The 12,321-nt window shown below is 43.6% G+C and overlaps 1 protein-coding gene across 1 annotated transcript in view; it reads left to right on the top strand.

The window, feature by feature from the left end:
• The window catches only part of LOC138666593 (zinc finger protein 585A-like), a 132,815-nt gene extending 125,780 nt beyond the window's left edge, over nucleotides 1–7,035 (top strand). The window contains exon 14 of the mRNA XM_069754791.1: nucleotides 5,721–7,035. Within this exon, the coding sequence (XP_069610892.1) occupies nucleotides 5,721–6,811 (1,091 nt within the window). The 3' untranslated portion in view covers nucleotides 6,812–7,035. The remainder of the gene's footprint in view (nucleotides 1–5,720) is intronic.
• Nucleotides 7,036–12,321: the final 5,286 nt, after the last annotated feature.

Here is a 12,321-nt window from a genome sequence, read left to right as displayed (position 1 = left end):
CGATCCGGATCGCTGCAGCGTCGCTGTTTGGTCGCTGGAGAGCTGTCACACAGACCGCTCTCCAGCGACCAACGATGCCGGTAACCAGGGTAAACATCTGGTTACTAAGCGCAGGGCCGCGCTTAGTAACCCAATGTTTACCCTGGATACCATCCTAAAAGTAAAAAAAAACAAACGCTTCATACTTACCTTCGGCTGTCTGTCCCCGGCGCTTTGCTTCTCTGTACTGGCTGTGAGCACAGCGGCCGGAAAGCAGAGCGATGACGTCACCGCTCTGCTTTCCGGCCGCTGTGCTCACAGTGAGTGCAGGAAAGCACAGCTCTGGGGACAGACAGCCGAAGGTAAGTATGAAGCGTTTGTTTTTTTTTACTTTTAGGATGGTAACCAGGGTAAACATCGGGTTACTAAGCGCGGCCCTGCGCTTAGTAACCCGATGTTTACCCTGGTTACCAGTGAAGACATCGCTGAATCGGCGTCACACACGCCGATTCAGCGATGTCAGCGGGAGAGCCAGCGACCAAATAAAGTTCTGGCCTTCTAGCCCAGACCAACGACATCACAGCAGGATTCTGATCGCTGCTGCGTGTCACACTGAACGATATCGCTAGCCAGGACGCTGCAACGTCACGGATCGCTAGCGATATCGTTTAGTGTGAAGGTACCTTTAGACCATGTCTAATTATTTAAGACAATTCGGTTAGACTCCTAACAATCACTGCAAATATCACAATGTCCTGGGGACTTAACTGAACATTTCTCCATCAGAACCTCACAAGTTATAGCAGCTGTTATTGGAGTTTGCTAAATAACTTGACACAGTATGTCACAGTTTAGTTCATACCATAGTGATAAAGATAATCTTTTTGTAAATTTGTGCTCATTCTTTAATACCTTGTCGATGTTTGTCAAAATATCCAAGACACCTTGACAGAGGTTCAGAAGAATTTCGAGGCTGATGCTAACTTAAGTAGGTTTGCTGAGAAAAATCAGTGACATGGTCCCCAATTTTTTTTTCTAAGGAATAAAATTAATTGACTGCGACTTTAGGTTTTAAATGCTTTTTGTAAGAAAAATGATTTAACCTGTCCATTGTAAATTAGGCTTATTGGTAACACTTACAAATCTATTAAATAAAAACAGTTAAAACAGCTCAATATATTGTTTTTTCATTTCATAAAATACCACTTTTAATGACTACTGCAGTTTCATAATTTTTTACCCCTTTAGATCAAGCATCTTTAGTACCTAGTGGGGCCACTTTAGATGTTATGACCTGATGCTGTCACATTCCATGCAGGAGCCAGATTATGCACAGCAAGACGGATGGGAAGGGAAGCTCTGAAACTAGGGAATGATTAGAGGGGCAACCCCTGAAACTTGTGCTACACAATTATGAGCTCCCTGATGCCCCTAGACGGGTTCTTTCACCCCATGTGGTGATTGTGTTCTTACCTCTGTCTTTCCCTAAGCATGGTCTTGACTAGTGCATAGGTCAGCAGGAATGCTAGTCCTGCTCTACAATACAGACACAAAGGGAAACAGACAAGGGTAAAAGAAAAAAAGCAATCAATCTCAATGCAACCAGAATGTGGAATCTAATATATAATTGCCTAGAATACTACTTCCTGCAATTTGTGCCAACTTCCGTGGCTTTGTCCGGAGCTAATCTCCGGAGCTAATGTCCGGAGCTAATGTCCGGAGCTAATGTCCGGAGATAAGTGACGTCAACAGTGTCCAGTGTCTGATTGGTTGCCGCCTGCTGCGAGCAACCAATCAGAAACGTGCCGTACTGTGACACACTCCGCCCGCCATTTTGGTGTGATTTTTGAATTTTTACCTCACAGCAAGTTTCTACTGCGTGGAGGCGGGCCCAGTGACGTTGCTCTTCAAGCTCCTGCCGAATTTCAAGTATATATGGATTCTAGACTCCCGATTCTTTAGAATCGGGCTGCCATCTAGTGGTATATAAAAGCAGAGAAAGGGAGAGGCAAACCAAAAGGGAAATAATGAAAAAGAAGATACCAGACAAACTTCCAAACAGAAATCTCTGGAGATGACTCCTAAACGGCTTCTCATTCCACGTCTCACAGCTCCAAACCAATTCCAAGATATAGCAGGCTATCACTGGCAACTACCCCAACTACGAGGTGAGTATTTATATAAGGGAATGGAGAAAAACAGAACAACTAAGATAACTCAGGGCTGAGCTTTAGGAGACAAGCAGGAGTGTTTAACCCTTGCAACAAACGCACGAGAAATATCTGCACAGCTAACAGGAAAGTAAAGCAGATCCAACCAGTACAGACATGCATATAGACAATCACTGCGAACTTCTGACCCCTGAAGTAGAGGAGACCACTCTATGGCATGGTACCCCTGTGACAGCTGCAAATGTTATGCATAGTCAATGGCCTCCAGTTCACTAACATTCTTAGGTTTTGCAACCAAAAAGTTAAATGGTTATTCTCGCCATCACATTTTTCAGAAAGAACAGTATCGGCGTATCTATTGTTAAGACACAGACCTAGCTAAACAGAAGTTTTCTTTGTGAAAGATCACAAAGATACTAGACGTTTTCTTTCTAGTATCTTTGTGATCTTTCACATCTCCTTCTGCCCCTCTGATCATCCAGCTTTACTAAGCTGAAGGAAGATATTTATACTACTCTGCTAAACCAAGAAATTACTTTGAATTATTCTTTAGGTCTTGCAAAACTCCCTTCAAGATTGTGATAAAGCAGAGTCCACAACTCTTACCAGCATCTGTGATTGGCTGCTTGTAACTAGACTCTTCCTTTATTGTTGCCTTTGACCAAAAGTGTCCTCCTAATCTTCAATACTCTGGGAACTACAAAATGCAGATCATTCTGAAGCAAAACCCATAACTCCTTGTGAGGAATAGACTTCAGGGTGAAGACTAAAGGGTTGCTTATACTTTGAACCCCAGTCTGGTAAGGAGGCACTGTGTGGCCCTAGGAGTAATGTAGAGGTGATATATGTAAGTCCTTTAATAGTGCTGATAGGACTGTCACTTCTGTGCAACTGGAATGGGGAATATTCTTCTTTTTCAGGCCTATGAGAACCAACAAGCTAGGAGACTGGTGGTATCTTGCCATTCCTGTAAAGTTCAGTGATTTTCACTACATAAGTACATACATGTAAATAAGTATTGTAAATGTAAATACATGTAAGCTGCAATATTGTAGGTTCAGGTCACTTAAAGGGAATAAAAGATAAAGTAAAAAAATAAAAAGTTTAAATTATAAAAAAAAGTTAGCATTACTCCCTTTTTTCTTTAAAAATAAAGAAATTAAAAAATAAAAACAATCATATTTCATATTACGATGTCCATAGTTGTCCTTTCTAACAAAATATAAAATTAATTAACCTATGCTGCAAAGGAAAAAAAGGCAAAACACCAAAATTGTGTTTTTTACGGTCAGCACACTACACTAAAACATTTAAACATACAGTACAGACCAAAAGTTTGGACACACCTTCTCATTTAAAGATTTTTCTGTATTTTCATGACTATGAAAATTGTACATTCACACTGAAGGCATCAAAACTATGAATTAACACATGTGGAATTATATATTTAACAAAAAAGTGTGAAACAACTGAAATTATGTCTTATATTCTGGGGTCTTCAAAGTAGCCACCTTTTGCTTTGAGACTGCTTTGCGCACTCTTGGCATTCTCTTGATGAGCTTCAAGAGGTAGTCACCGGGAATGGTCTTCCAACAATCTTGAAGGAGTTCCCAGAGATGCTTAGCATTTGCTGGCCCTTTTGCCTTCACTCTGCGGTCCAGCTCACCCCAAACCATCTCAATTGGGTTCAGGTCTGGTAACTGTGGAGGCCAGGTCATTTGGCGTAGCACCCCATCACTCTCCTTCTTGGTCAAATAGCCCTTACACAGCCTGGAGGTGTGTTTGGGGTAGTTGTCCCATTGAAAAAGAAATGATGGTCGAACTAAACGCAAACCGGATGGAATAGCATACCGCTGCAAGATGCTGTGGTAGCCATGCTGGTTCAGTGTGCCTTCAATTTTGAATAAATCCCCAACAGTGTCACCAGCAAAGCACCTCCACACCATCACACCTCCTCCTCCATGCTTCACGGTGGGAACCAGGCATGTAGAGTCCATCTGTTCACCTTTTCTGCATCGCACAAAGACACGGTGGTTGGAACCAAAGATCTCAAATGTGGACTCATCAGACCAAAGCACAGATTTCCACTGGTCTAATGTCCATTCCTTGTGTTCTTTAGCCCTACCAAGTCTCTTCTGCTTGTTGCCTGTCCTTAGCAGTGGTTTCCTATCAGCTATTTTACCAAGAAGGCCTGCTGCACAAAGTCTCCTCTTAACAGTTGTTGTAGAGATGTGTCTGCTGCTAGAACTCTGTGTGACATTGACATGGTCTCTAATCTGAGCTGCTGTTAACCTGGGATTTCTGAGGCTGGTGACTCGGATAAACTTATCCTCAGAAGCAGAGGTGACTCTTGGTCTTCCTTTCCTGGAGCGGTCCTCATGTGAGCCAGTTTCTTTGTAGTGCTTGATTGTTTTTGCCACTGCACTTGGGAACACTTTCAAAGTTTGCCCAATTTTTCGGACTGACTGACCTTCATTTCTTAACGTAATGATGGCCACTCGTTTTTCTTTACTTAGCTGCTTTTTTCTTGCCATAGTACAAATTCTAACAGTCTATTCAGTAGGACTATCAGCCGTGTATCCACCAGACTTCTGCACAACACAACTGATGGTCCCGGCCCCATTTATAAGGCAAGAAATCCCACTTATTAAACCCGACAGGGCACACCTCTGAAGTGAAAACCATTCCCGGTGACTACCTCTTGAAGCTCATCAAGAGAATGCCAAGAGTGTGCAAAGCAGTCATCAAAGAAAAAGGTGGCTACTTTGAAGAACCTAGAATATAAGACATAATTTCAGTTGTTTCACACTTTTTTGTTAAGTATATAATTCCACATTTGTTAATTCATAGTTTTGATGCCTTCAGTGTGAATGTACAATTTTCATAGTCATGAAAATACAGAAAAATCTTTAAATGAGAAGGTGTGTCCAAACTTTTGGTCTGCACTGTATATGTGTATATATATATATATATATATATATATATATATCCCTCACATAGAAAATGGCGACAAACAACAGTTGTTTCTTTATTTTTTTAAATAAAATTTTCAGAATTATTTTCACCGCTTACATAAAATAAATAGCTAAACAAGTTTGGTTTTCCCATAATCGTACTGACTGGGAGAGTCATGTTTACAAGTTATATTTACCATACCATGAATGCTGTAAAAATAACCCCACAAAAAAACAATTACGGAATTACATTTGTTTTTCAGCATTTCTTCCAATAAGGAATTTTTTTTCCATTCTTCAGTACATTATATGGTAAAATAAATGGTATTGTTCAAAACCCCAACTCATCCCACAAAAAACAAGCTCCATACAGCTAGAAAAAATTCAAAGTATAAGACGAAAAATTGTCTGCAGAGAGAAGAGGTTAGCAACACTACATAACAATGCAAAGTATTTTATCAGAAGGCCCTGTTTGTCACTATGTTTTATATTCTATTAATTTTGCTATTTGCCCTGTAGTTTGTATGGGGATTTTTACATAGAAATATTATAAAAATACTATAATATTAAGATTATGTTACACAAAAATAAAAAAAAAAATCATTCTTCTTGGCAGGTGACTGTATTAGAAGCTCAGAGGAACTTGTCATATCTTCAAATTCTGAAGCAGATGATCAAGGCATCACACAAGATATATGTGAAGCACATTCAATTATATCAGATAGGCCACCAGCCCTTCATATGGAAGATCTACCATCTAATTGTTTTCAAAAGGTCCTAACTTATGATTCAATTCAGACTGTTAAGAAAAAAAATGGAACAGATGTTGAACAGGAAATATCTCACAAAGGGGAAAATCCATTTGCATGTTTAAATTGTGGAGAATGTTATATAAATATATCAAATCTTTTTAAACATGAGAAAAGTCACACAGAAGCAAAAGAATTTTCACACTTAGAAAGTGGGGACTCTTTTACGTGGACATCAAGTCTTTTCGAGAATCAAAAAAGTAACACGGGGGAGAATCCATGTTCTGAATGTGTGAAATGTTTTAAGGCTGGTTCAAAATTTGTCATACATCAGAGAATTCACAAGAGAGTGAAGCCATATTCATGTTTTGAATGTGGGAAATATTTTACAGAGAAATCACATCTCATTATACATGAGAGATGTCACACTGGAGAAAAGCCGTTCACATGTTTAGAATGCGGAGCTTGCTTTAACCGTCAGTCGAATCTTGTAAGACATGAGAAAAGTCACACTGGGGAGAAGCCATATTCATGTTCAGAATGTGGGAAATGTTTTAAGCAGAAGTCAGATCTTGTTACACATCAGAGAATTCACACAGGGGAGAAGCCATTCTCGTGCACAGAGTGTGGGAAGTGTTTTAGTCAAAAATCACATCTTTTTACACATCGTAGAGGTCACACAGGGGAAAGACCTTTTTCATGCATAGAATGTGGGAAATGTTTTTCTCGGAAGTCAAATCTTGTTGCTCATAATAAAACTCACACAGGAGAAAAGCCATTTTCATGCTTAGAATGTGGAAAATGTTTTTCTCGAAAATCAAATCTTGGTGACCATCAAAGAATTCACGCAGGAGAAAAGTCATTTTCATGTTCAGAATGCGGGCAATGTTTTAAACAGAAGTCAGATCTTGTTACACATCAAAATACTCACACAAAGACAACTTATTCATTTGTGTAAATGTTTTACAGCTAGACTTGTTACTAGAGATGAGTGAATTGATGGAGTGCAAATCTAATTTGTGGTGAATGTTTAGCAATTTGAATCCTGAAAATTTCAAGAACTTGTGATTCTCTCTGTGGGAATTATATAAAATGGCTGCCACCTTTTTGCACCCTCTGAAAGAAGCTTAATCTTTTCGCTACAAGTGGGGATTCATTTTTACCCCACAAGGATTTTTCTATTACTTACCGTATTTTTCGCTTTGTAAGACGCTCCGGATTATAAGACGCACCCCAAATTTTGAGGAGAAAAATAGGAAAAAACTATTTTTTAATAAATTGGTGGGGCGTCTTATAATCCATGCGTCTTATTACTTACCGGGGGTTGTGGTTGTGGTGGATCAGGGTCCCAGGCTCGTTGCCGGAGGCAGGAGTGGAGCATTGCTGCAGGCTGGGATGAGGGGGTCTGCAGGGGGCTCCTGTGCTGCAGGGGGGCTCCTGTGCTGCAGGCTGGGATGAGGGGTCTGCAGGGGGCTCCTTTGCTGCAGGCTGGGATGAGGGGTCTGCAGGGGGCTCCTTTGCTGCAGGCTGGGATGAGGGGTCTGCAGGGGGCTCCTTTGCTGCAGGCTGGGATGAGGGGTCTGCAGGGGGCTCCTGTGCTGTAGGGCTGTCTCCGGTGCTGCGGGGGGCTCTGGCTACATTTTGTGAAAGACCAGAGCCCCCCGGCAGTTCTTCCATGCGTTCCAGTATGACTAATTCCGGGAAAATGGCCGCCGGAATCTCGAGAGATGAGATCTCAGCGCTGAAATCTCATCTCCCGAGATTCCGGCGGCCATTTTCCCGGAGTCAGTCATACTGGAACTAACTCCGGGAAAATGGCCGCCGGAATCTCGAGAGATGAGATCTCAGCGCTGAAATCTCATCTCCCGAGATTCCGGCGGCCATTTTCCCGGAATTAGTCATACTGGAACGCATGGAAGAACTGCCGGGGGGCTCTGGTCTTTCACAATATGTCGCCAGAGCCCCCCGCAGCACCGGAGCCTTCAGCATCACCCGGGGCAGCAGCGGACAACCCCGGCAGTGGCGGCGGACGACAGCGGCGGCAGGCGGTAGCGGCGGCGGACACCCCCTCCTCCCAGCCTGTAATGGTAAGCGGTATATCCGCTTTGTTAGACGCACCCACATTTCCCCCCCAAATTTGGGGGAAATAAAGTGCGTCTTACAAAGCGGAAAATACGGTAATCTTCTACCTCTTTCCTCTGGACTAGTATTTATTTAATGTGCTAATATATACTTTTATTATTGTTGGCACTCTTAATGTGATTTTTCATGATGTGTTACTTTTTCATTACTGATTTTTTTGTATATGTTCCTCACATGTTTTTTTATGAAATCTAAGATGGTTTATTTCTGGATATTGTGACACAGTCACTGGCAAAGTGCTGGAGGGGAGATATGTTTCACTGAGGCTATTAGTTTCAGTGATTTGAAACCCAGATGTTTGCTTCAGCACACTATGTGTTGAGAGGGGTTAATTTTAAGGGCTGGGTTTTTGTGGATAACCATAGAGCGGGTGAGTGGTTGTTCACCTTATCTCCACCCCAGAACGTGGTCTGGGAAAAAAATAGCCAGCCTTTTGAGCCCTTAGGTATTCAGTAGGCCTGGATATGGGAACTGTGAGAAAGGCTGAACCATTGTGTGTTGTTTTCCTGAACGAGCAGATCCCCGTGACGACATGGACTGTGCTGTAAGTTTTGTTTTCCTGAAGGGCCAGAAAGGCCTTGTTTACTTTTACTAACTCTGCACTGGCTTATGCAGCACCATTAATAAACCAGTGAGAGTCTTAAAGATACAGTTTTCCTTTGTATACCTCTGTGTGCAGCTGAGTGAGCTAATCTACCACAGTGTGTGCTAGAAGTGTGGGCAACTTCCCCACGGAGCACATGTGATGGCTGTGGAAACCTGCATGTCTTCGGTGAAGTTGGCAGTGAACCAGGAAGGAAAGTCAGATAGCATGAAGTACCTGATCAAGCATCTTATTAAAGCACAGCAGCAACAGCTGGCACATCAGGAGGCAAGTAAGTTGTTTATGCAACAACAACAGTAGCATCAGTACCAGCCCAAACAGCAGCAGTACCCACAAGACCAATTACGACAACAGCAGCAGATTGAATTGTTCACAGAGGTGGGTTGTGGGAGGCTGGCAGACTCTCCCCCAAGTCCAGGTGACGACACGTCTGGAATGCGGCAAGACAAGCGATGCAAAAAATGCCCCCGGGTGATGATGTGGAAGCTTTTTTAACAGTGTTTGAAAGGCTGGCAGACCGGGAGAAGCTGCCACTGGAGCAGTGGTCAAAGGTGCTTGCCCCCTAGCTAACTATTGAGCCCCATAAGGCTTATTATGACTAGAGCTGAGCGAATATTTCAATGTTCGGTTTACCTGTGCCGAATTTGCAATATTCGCCGAACGCCATTACAGTCAATGACAAAAACAAACGCATGCACAACACCTTCAAATGGTCACAAAAGCTGCCTAAACAATTCAGATTAGGAAATGTGGCCTATATTCACCCACAGTGCAAAATGTAGCATGGCACAGCAGCAATCAGCCATGCATGAGGTATCAGGGTCTGGGCCAGCATTTAGAGCTTTCAATTGAATGTCAAAGTAAGACAAGGTAGGTGAGGAATTGATGTAGGCCTGCTGTCCTGGGAGCCCTGATACCACATGCGACAACTCAACCTGCTTTCATGCTCAGTCACACTCAGGAGGCACAAATATTAGTTTTGTAGACTACAGTAGTAGTTACTAGTAGTAACACGTGTAGTTGACTCCAATAAATTTGAGGTCTGACTGTCTCGGAGGCCTACTGCTACAGGCAACACCCATGAAGGAGATCCAACCAGGAGTCTACACATTTACAAAAATTAGTGGCACACACCACCAAAGAGAAATCAATTTCACGACAGTAAAAATAGTATAATAGGAACCAACAGGTCTTCCACTACACCCAACCCAGCAGATGGACATCCAACCAGGAGTGTTCAAATTTACAACAATTAGTAGCAGACACCATCAAAATGGCATCAATTTTACCACAGTAGAAATAGTATAATAGAGACCGACAGGTTTTCCACTACACCCAACTCATTAGATGGATACCCAACTAGGAGTGTTCACATTTCCAAAAATTAATGGCAGACAAAACCAAAATGGCATCAATTTCACCACAGTAGAAATACTATAATAGGGAGGGACCGACAGGTCTTTCACTACACCCAACACAGCAGCTGGACACCCAACCAGGAGTTTTAACATTTACAAAAATTATTGGCAGACACCACCAAAGTGGCATGAATTTTACAAGAGTAGAAATAGTATAATAGGGATCAACATCTCTTCCACTACAGCCAACCCATCACATGGACACCCAACCAGGAGTTTTCACATTTCCAAAAATTAGGGACTGATGGCCACTGAAGTGCCATCAATTTTACAAGAGTAGAAACAGTATCATAGGGACCAACACGTCTTCCACTACAGCCTACCCAGCAGATGTAAGTTGCAAAATACTCCGGTCACATGGAAGCGCACAGGACACAGATGAAAGGATTAAAAGTTTCTTTGTTTATTGAAATCCACAACGCGTTTTAACGGAACAGCTCCGTCTTCATCAGGTGGCAGTATACAGAGAGTGGGCCAGAGTGAGTATATAAAGGAGCACCAACCAATGAGATTTAAGGAGCAATTGTTCAGAACACATGATTAGGTGGGATCACATGATTAATTAAAATACAAGTCGCAAACGCAGTTTAAAAACATATATATAAAAAAGACGGAGCTGTTCCGTTGAAACGCGTTGTGGATTTCAATAAACAAAGAAACTTTTAATCCTTTCATCTGTGTCCTGTGCGCTTCCATGTGACCGGAGTATTTTGCAACTCACTGTTTATTCCTCTCCTGAGGCACCCGGCAGGAGCTGCATCGGACATTTCTCAATCAACATCTCCCTTGACCGCCAGCCTGGCGCTCCGTTAGCCTGTCCTTTCTGTATCTATTTACCCAGCAGATGTAGACCCAATCGAGAAAAAATAAGGGCCTAACCCCAGGGAAATGGCATAAATTTCACAAGCGTAGAAATATTACAATAGGGAAAGAAACGTGTTCCACTACAGCCAATTGTTACGGCTGCGACCGCAGATGTGGCCGAGCCGACGCATCCACATCGCCTGACCATGACGACGTGGGCGAGCGTCCCAAAAAGGAATGCAATGTGGACCCACTGGACCACATAGAGCAACCTGGACTCACCCAGACTAGGGAAGGGCAGCGAGCAGGGTCTGTGGCAGCTGAGCATGTGAACAAGATGTTGACATGCAGAACTAGACTACACCGCACAACTTCAGGTATGAAGAAGCAAAGTTTACTTAAATGAAAGCACAGTACATAACAAAACATAATGATGTCAGGATCCCGATTCCACACGTCTAGGAAGGGTACATGTCTCAGACAATGGCAGGAGTAATCACGGGTTGATGCAGTCCAGGGTTATCTGGCACGGGCTTACTATGATGGCCTCTCAGGCCACAGGCGTAGCACAGGCTCAGCAGGAGAACATCAGACACAGATCTCAGAAGGACGTCATCACAGGGTGGACCTCAGGACATCAGGTAACAGGCAGGACATCAGGACACAGGAAGGACATCAAGTAACAGGCAGGACATCAGGACATAGGCAGGACATCAGGTCATTGGACACAGGCAGAAGATCAGGACATCGGAACACAGGCAGGACATCAAGACACAGGCTTAGAGAGACATCTGACGATGGCAGGAGTCATCACGGGTTGATGCAGTCCAGGGTAATCTGGCACGGGCATACTAGGCCGGCCTCTCTCTCAGGCTTCGGGCGTAGCACAGGCTCAGCAGGAGAACATCAGACACCGATACCAGAAGGACATCATCACAGGGTGGACATCAGGACACAGGCAGGACATCAGGTCATCGGACTCAGGCAGGACATAGAAACACAGGCAGGCATCAAAACACAGGCTTAGATGGACGTCTGACGATGGCAGGAGTCATCATGGGTTGACGCAGTCCAGGGTTATCTGGCACGGGCATACTAGGCTGGCCTCACTCTCAGGCTTCGGGCGTAGCACAAGCTCAGCAGGAGAACATCAGACACCGATCCCAGAAGGACATCATCACAGGGTTGACCTCAGGACATCAGGACACAGGCAGGACATCAGGACACAGGCAGGACATCAGGTCATCGGACACAGGATAGACATCTGGGACACTGGCGTGGCAGCCCAGGTCATCAGCTGGGACACTGGCGTGGCAGCCCAGGCCATCAGGACAAAAACAGGACATCAGGTCAAAGGACACATGATAGACATCTGGGACACTGGTGTGGCAGCCCAGGTCATCGGCTGGGACAGTGGCGTGGCAGCCCAGGTCATCGGCTGGGACTGGTGTGGCAGCCCAGGGCGTCAGGACATCGGACACAGGAAGAACATCAGGACAA

The sequence above is a fragment of the Ranitomeya imitator genome, chromosome 2 (assembly GCF_032444005.1).
Source record: "Ranitomeya imitator isolate aRanImi1 chromosome 2, aRanImi1.pri, whole genome shotgun sequence".
NCBI classification, from domain to species: Eukaryota; Metazoa; Chordata; class Amphibia; order Anura; family Dendrobatidae; genus Ranitomeya; species Ranitomeya imitator.
The sequence above is the reverse complement of the archived record's forward strand: the minus strand, read 5'-3'. Positions and strand labels throughout refer to the sequence as shown.